This window comes from Schistocerca piceifrons, chromosome 7 (genome assembly GCF_021461385.2).
Source record: "Schistocerca piceifrons isolate TAMUIC-IGC-003096 chromosome 7, iqSchPice1.1, whole genome shotgun sequence".
NCBI lineage: Eukaryota > Metazoa > Arthropoda > Insecta > Orthoptera > Acrididae > Schistocerca > Schistocerca piceifrons.
In genome coordinates, this window is record NC_060144.1 from 2,219,195 (window position 1) to 2,227,165 (window position 7,971).

At 47.8% G+C, this 7,971-nt stretch overlaps 1 protein-coding gene across 1 annotated transcript in view; it reads left to right on the forward strand.

Moving 5' to 3' along the window:
* Positions 1-5,985, forward strand: part of LOC124804968 (homeobox protein Hox-A13-like) — a 41,788-nt gene extending 35,803 nt beyond the window's left edge. Inside the window, exon 4 of the mRNA XM_047265359.1 lies at positions 5,634-5,985. Within this exon, the coding sequence (XP_047121315.1) occupies positions 5,634-5,985 (352 nt within the window). The remainder of the gene's footprint in view (positions 1-5,633) is intronic.
* The last annotated feature ends 1,986 nt before the right edge of the window (positions 5,986-7,971 follow it).

Consider the following 7,971-nt stretch of genomic DNA (forward strand, 5'->3'; position numbering starts at 1 on the left):
TCGTCCCTTATATTAGAGATGAAGCGACCGATCTGCAGGGTCGAAGACGGAGTGGTAAGCGATCCCAGGAGCGGTAAGTGTACCGTGCGAGGGCAGCGTGAGCCCGTCCCGGCAGAAACTCGAGGCCTGAGTGTGTTTACTGAGCGCCGGCCGCCAGGGGGCGCCCAGTTTATGGCACCGGGGGTGGTGTGCCAGCACCCAACTAGGTCGATAGTTGCCCGGCAGAAGCACGGTGTGACGGCGCTGCCTCGACAGGGCCAGCGCGCACGTTTGTCCGGCCAGCTGCTCGCTTCGGAAGGCGACTGCGGACGCGTAGCAAAAAATGGCTCTGAGCACTATGGGACTTAACATCTACGGTCATCAGTCCCCTAGAACTTAGAACAACTTAAAGCTAACTAACCTAAGGATAGCACACAACACCCAGTCATCACGAGGCAGAGAAAATCCCTGACCCCGCCGGGAATCGAACCCGGGAACCCGGGCGCGGGAAGCGAGAAGGCTACCGCACGACCACGAGCTGCGGTCTGGAACGCGTAGCACATCGCTACGTCAAAAATCAGATGGCGCAAACGACGAACAAAATACTCCTTCAATGCTGAACATTTTGTCACTTTACATCGCTGAAGTCAGCCATTTCGAGAGAGTTAATGTAGAGTCTTGCAGCAAGGAAGAAAGGGAGAGGATATTGTTATGGTGGCTGGCATCCTCTTTCTACAACTCATATCCACACGTGGATTAACACGGTTCTTTATTCACGTGAACTGTAATTTTTACTTAACTGGAATGGAGTCTATGTTCTGTGGTGCAAGCTGATCAATAATAGTCTTCTTTCAAACAATATCGGTATTCTTGCTATTACAAACTTTAGTCTCGCTGTGGGTAAAGTACACGTCCCACTGTCGACACTGATCTGGTCGCAATTTGCTGTCGTGGCCTGCGATGTGAACTGGCAGACCCCAAATGGAAGCGTGAGTCAGTGAGCTAGTGACTGAGATATCGAGCCCCTCCGGTCAGCGGCGACAGCTACATGCACGCTGTTTGGAGGCCGCTGTTAGCCCGTTGCTTGCGAGTCTGTCTCTCGCGTGTCTCGTGGTAGGCACGCTCGATCCGGCGCCTGCTATCCATCTTCGCGCCACATCTTTGCCGACCGGTGTGCTGGCGACAGAGGGACTTGCCACCTGCCACAGTAATTAGCGGCTACCACTCCAGAGCTTCACCTAAACTTGCGCGTACAGAGAAAAGTGCACGCCCCTAGTTTGAGAGATACGAAGGTGAGCTGGTGCACGAGTAAGCCTGAGTATGATTTTTAGGCAGTCTTCCACGCTTGTTTAGGCAAATGCTTGGCTGGTTCCCAATTTGTGCCTCAGAAAATACGATTAACAAATAGTCAAAATAAGATCATACACAGAACGAAGTTTATATAATACGTAGGTAGGTAAATCCCTTAGCTAAGTGTGGTAACAGAAAGGGCATACGATCAGTTGTGTGGGCAGAGGAGCATTAGGAGACTATGGGGACTGAGAAGGCCGATCAGTCTGGAAAATGACGCATTCCAGCTGGGGATCTAATGGCTGTAGTAAGAAACAGCGTTATCACCCAACCGAAGAAATACCGGGAGATCGACGTCGTACTCTGGATCACCTGCTACACGCTAGAGATCAGAAATCAGCTCCGTATGCTAGCTTTAAACTCGCAAGTTAACCCTGTGGCGCCGTCTGCGAACTCGTCGTCTGCGTGTGCCAACAGACTCGGCTCGTGAGTCTCCGCCACAGTTCGCCGTCTACTCGAGTCACTCAGCAAGGAGAGGAGTAGGCACGTTCGCGAGTGCAGCTGCGGACTCGCCTCTTTCCCGCAGCATAGACAGCTGTTTTGAAAAATATTTTCTCTATAAATTGTAGATTACTGTTGATATATTTCATACAATTATGGTTATGTCTTTGTAGCCATTCTCAAATGCGAGCTGAAATATCACAAAATATCCGACATGCCGAAATTACAGAACCAAGTCATACATCAATATAACAACTTATCGGTTAGAAGTGAATATTGCTCTGTTTATACATACGTTTATACAAATAATACTTTTTCGAAGAGTGATGAAAATTTATTTCCGTGACAAAATCAATACAGAAATACCGCGTTTTTTGTCGCACGGTGATAACAGTGGAGTTGCTCTGTGCCCAGTTTTCGTTTCATGTAGCACATACATTTACTCACGGTGGGGGTGGAATAAACAAAAATACAACCATTTCGTTTTCACTGGACGAAATTTGTATGTTTTTCAGCTGAAGCGTGGGCTATAGCGTGAAACTTGCTCCAGATATCACTCTCATGGAACGTATTTGCAACTGTCTGTTTCGCATCAATTAATTTTCATCTATCACCCTTCACAGTCTCACCAAACTGAAGGCAATCTGATACCGGCAATCAGTCATTTCGTCTCGACAGTGCTTCTTTACAGCAGCGAGATCGTGTACTCATCTTCTGTATTAACCTTACACTCCTGCCCACATCAGTAAGAGAAAACGAGTCGACGGGTATAGGCTAGGATGGGAACGGAAGATTCCAACGTAACGGCGACACCTTTATCTGTGAAGTAGGCCTACGCGACCCGAACATTAGACTCGTACACGATCCGTTTCTAATCTCTGTTATACACAAATGAACCCACATTTACGGAATGTGCAATTATACACTGAAAATGCGGTATGGAATATAACTCTGGAACAAGAGTCGATTCGAAATGATATTGCAAGACTGAAATTCGACACGCTGCTAACAACAACGCACGAAGCCATATCATACCATCAGAACTTTGCGGCTGCGGGGAGATTCAGGATGTCAAACACATATCTACAGGACACACTCCGCAGGACACCGTACGATGCATGGTGGAGGGTACCACGTACCACTACTAGCCATTTCCTTTCTGTTCCATTCGCAAATGGGGCGAGGTCAAAACGACTGTGTATGTGCCTCCGTACCAGCCCGATGTTCTCTCATCTTCGTGGTCCTTGCGTGGAATGTACGTTGGCGGCAACAGAATCGTCGTGCAGCCAGCCGCAGACGTCGGTTCTCTAAATTTTCTCAACAGTCCCTCGCGAGGAGAGCGTCCCCCCACCGCCCCCCCCCCCCCCCCACACACACACACCCTCACCAATTCTTCAGGGATTCCCATCTGATTTCACAAAGCATCTCCATAATACTTCCATGCTGACCGAATATGTAGGTAACAAATCTAACTGCACTCCTTTCAATATTGTTTCGATGTCTTCTTGTAATCCGAACTAGTAGGAATCCTACACACTCCAGAAATACTCAAGAATGGGTCGCACTAGGATTCTACACACAGTCTCCCTCGCAGATGAGGAACACGTTCCCAAAATTCTCCCAATAAACTTTCCCTGTCTGCTGTACTACTGAAAAAAAGTTCACCAGTTGCTTCTTTTTATTTCTGCCGAGTTAGTAACGTAGTCCGCTGCGGGTTTGACTGCCTCATTGAGGGCCTGGGTCCGATACCACAGAATAAGAAATTTCTTTTGGTGAGGGGACTGGAACGACGAGTCTTCAACCCTGTGAAACACAATGGAGTGTCCTCGATGCGAAAATCCGGCCCCGTCCATTGAGGTCACAGAACGACACTTACACCGAATCGCGTGGTCTCCTGACCAATACGCGGAGTTTTTTATTTTGTAACGGGTATTCCGGTTATCTATCGTCGCCCTATCTACGCCAACTGTTGTAATGCTCTTTCATGTAGTTAGTTTGATTTGGTATCGATTTATACTTTCAGGAGGTGCGTGGTGATGACGGCTAGGGAGAAAGGGTGTGGTATTACGTCACCGATGAGTAAACTCCTCGTCAGCAGACTGGCACTGTGCTGTGAAACCAAAATGCTCAAGTCTGGTTACGTGACCGATGCAGCCCTGCTGCGCCGACGCTTAACTATCGGTTGCGAGCGACAGGTTGTTACGAAGCGAATACCGACGCTAAGTGAAATAGTTTGAACAGCAAAAGTCGTCGTGAACCCTAAACCCACAACTCCATCACATGAAGCCAGGGAAAACCATGGGCAACTACGATTGTTATACTGAGTATGGTGTGGCGCGAGAAGAATGTCTTTATTAGAAAACAGCAACTGGCATATAGCCTTATTTCTTTCTTTATTGTTAATGTCACTCCCTCCAGCTGGAGACTGTGGGAGAGTCAGGCTAGAAGCTGGGTGATGTTGCTGCTCCTCAGGCAAGTGTTAAAATAATGCAGTGTATAGATTTTATTTAAAGTAAGAAGATTAAAATAAAGGGTTTATAACATGATTCCTTTCGATGAGTTTGTAAAAATGTCAGATGACGATGACGGTGACATATTCAGAAAGTTCCTCGAGGTCAGACCCCCAGTTGATTCTGCGCGACTAGGAAGAAAGGAAGGATGGAGTGATAAGAGGATCATACAAATAAATGGATGGCTATGTGGGGGATTATGTTGCGCTCGAAGTGAGAGAGACAGGTGGAGGCCGTAGCGACATTGGGTCAGGAGGCTGGGAGGGATACTGAAGTCTCGATCTAAGGAGAGATTATGGGGACCAGGGCTGTAGCTTGTAGGTGGGTAGACGATAGGGTGGGTTTTGTGTCAGAAACAGGGAGCACGGTTTAAACTGCCTTCGAACAGAATACGGAAGGTGTGGAGGTGAAGGGAGAGTGGAACGTATTGGTACATAGGTGGCAACAGACCTGGAATCGAGAGAATTGGGTAGATAATTGGTAAATGGTCTCCGAGTTTGCAGGAGGTATAGGAGCTGCGAAGATGATTGAGGAATTCGAGGAGCACGTGAAATTTTATCAGCTGGTCGATGTTATGTGTAGAAGAGGGAAGATTGATACCGAAGGCTAGTCAGAGTTCGGGCATTCTAAGACTTGTACGGAGAGGCCAAATTTTGGCGGTGTGGAGGTACGGGCTATGGTGCCTTTCGTAAGTGTAGAGGATTGTAGGAGGATGTAACCCCGTCACTGGCCTGTTAATAGTTTCCGAAATTTCGTGTGGGTGCGCGACCGCGGTATGAAAGTGTGCTGCATCTACTGTGACCACATCACGTTGTTGCAGCGCTGTTGCTGCACTGGCAAATGTGGTATCTCGTATCGATATATCCCACGGGCGTCAGAAACTTGGCAGTGGAATTGCAAGTATCCGTCAGCGGTCGTGCAGAATCCGGGAGACCGAATGGAGCACGCCCGCTGCGCCACCCCTTGAGCTGCCCTGCGCTGAGTGCCCTCTGCTGCCGCAATACAGAACGGCTGGAGGCAGCCAGGCAGTTACTCGGACTGGGTGTATTTCGTTGCACGGTCCAACACAGGTGTCGGCTGGTTGTGGCTCTGGCATACGGTTCGTGTTCATTTCAGAGAGCGTCATCTTTTTTGCCTTTGAGACCTGCGCTACATTTCTCGCTGCGTAATTTGTAATGAGTTTTCATATGCTCGGAGACCCCAAGTTAAGTAAATCTTGTGTTTACTATGTTTACTTGTCCGCTAGACATTTCTGCTCCTGTCCAGCTTTCCTACGACGACAGCTGCTGAACCACTCTGTCGCCCATCCCTCCTTCTCGCACACGACGGCAGAGTACAGCGTTTGTTCGTCAGCGTGGTGTCCCACGTGCTGCGATACCAGAGAGGCAGCTGCATTGCCGGAGCCCCGGGGAAGCCGTCGGCCGTCGGCCGTCGGCCGTCGGCCGTCGGCGAGGCCAGGGGCGGCGCTCTGCGACCACCTCGTGCCTGCGCTGGCCATCTGGCGGCGGCGGCGGCGGCGGCGGCGGCGGCGGCGGCGGCCGGTCGATACGACGTCGGCGCCGCTCAGGCAGAGGCCGGGCCGTCGGGACGCCGCCGCCGCCGCCGCCTTTTGATTGCACTAACGAGCCGCGCCTCCGCCTCCGCCGCCCCCGAGCCGCTCTCGCAGGCGCACAAGTGGTGGGCCAACACGCCGGCCGCCACCTAGCAGCCTGCCTAGATGCATCGCTAATGGCTCGTAATACACGTCCGACAAAGTTCCGCCTACGCCGCTCCTGTTAACGGCGCAGCCACTTACGCTTCCTCGGTGACCTTGGGCAGTAAGAGCAAATGTTTAAAAATCTGTGGGAAACTTAATAATAAATTCCGTCTGCTGTGTTAAAAGCAGTTTTGATTTTAACAAAGTTGTGAAAGCACACTTGCCCGCTTAGCAACAAATAATCCTGAGTTAGTAACGAGCATCAAAAACGACACAGGAATTAGTTAACACAGGGTTGTCGTAGCGAGATTGAATATTGTAATCCCCAAATCCTCGAAAAATAATCGAAAAATAGACCTATTCAAAAAAGCAGATAAAAATTCACTTGACGCTTTCCTGAGACACAATCTCCACTCATTCCAAGTCAATAATATAAGTGTAGACCAGATGTCGCTTAAATTCAAAGAACTAGTATCGGCAGCAATTGAGAGATTTATACCAAATAAATTAACAAACGACGGACCTAATCTTCCTTGATACACAAAACGGCCTAGAACACTGTTGCAGAAACAACGAAACAAACATGCCAAATTCAAACAGACACAATATCACCAAGATTGGCGATCGAAATTTAGCGCGGAGTTCAAAGCGAGACGCCTATAACAGTTTCCACAACGAAACTTTGTCTCGAAACCTGGCAGAAAGTCCAAAGAGATTCTGGTCGTATGTGAAGTATGTTAGCGGCAAGAAACAATCAGTGCCTTCTCTGCGCGATAGCAATGGAGATACTGTCGAAGACAGTGCTGCCAAAGCAGAGTTACTAAACACAGCCTTCCGAAATGCCTTCCCAAAAGAAGACGAAGTAAATATTCCAGAATTCGATCGAGAACAGCTGCCAACATGAGTAGCGTAGAAGTAAATATCCTCAGAGTAGTGAAGCAACTCAAATCACTTAATGGTTCCTTTCGGAGTATGCTGATGCCTTTGCTCCATACTTAACAACCATATACAACCGTTCGCTCGACGAAAGATTCGTACCCAAAGACTGGAAAGCTGCGCAGGTCACACCAATATTCAAGAAATGTAGTATGAGTAATCCACTAAATTACAGGCCCATATCGCAAACGTCGATATGCATCAGGATTTTAGAACATATATTGTGTTCGAACTTTATGAATTATCTCGAAGAATACGGTCTGTTGACACACAGTCAACATGGGTTTAGAAAACATCGTTCCTGTGAAACACAACTAGCTCTATTCACATGAAGTGCCGAGTACTACTGACAAGGGATTTCAGATCGATTCCGTGTTCCTGGATTTCCGGAAGGCTTTTGACACTGTACCACACAAGCGGCTCGTAGTGAAATTGCGTGCTTATGGAATATCGTCTCAGTTATGTGACTGGATTTGCAATTTCCTTTCAGAGAGGTCACAGTTCGCACTAACTGACGGAAAGTCATCGAATAAAACAGAAGTGATTCCTGCCGTTCCGCAAGGTAATGTTATAGGCCCTTTGCTGCTCCTTGTTTATATAAACGATTTTGGAGACAATTTGAGGAACCGTCTTTGGTTGTTTGCAGATGACGCTGTCGTTTATCGACTAATAAAGTCATCTGAAATTGAAAACAAATTCCAAAACGATTTAGAAAAAATATCTGAATGGTGCGAAAAGTGGCAGTTGACTCTAAATAACGAAAAGTGTGATGTCATCCACATGAGTGCTAAAAGGAACTCTTTAAACTTCGGTTACAAGATAAATCAGTATAATCTAAATGCCGTAAATTCTACTAAATACCTAGGTATTACAATTACGAAGAACTTAAATGGGAAAGAACACACAGATAATGTTGTGGGGAAGGCTAATCAAAGGCTGCGTCTTATTGGCAGGACACTTAGAAAATGTAACAGACCTACTAAGGAGACTGCCTACACTACGCTTGTCCGTCCTCTTTTAGAATACTGCTGCGTGGTGTGGGATCCTTACCACATAGGA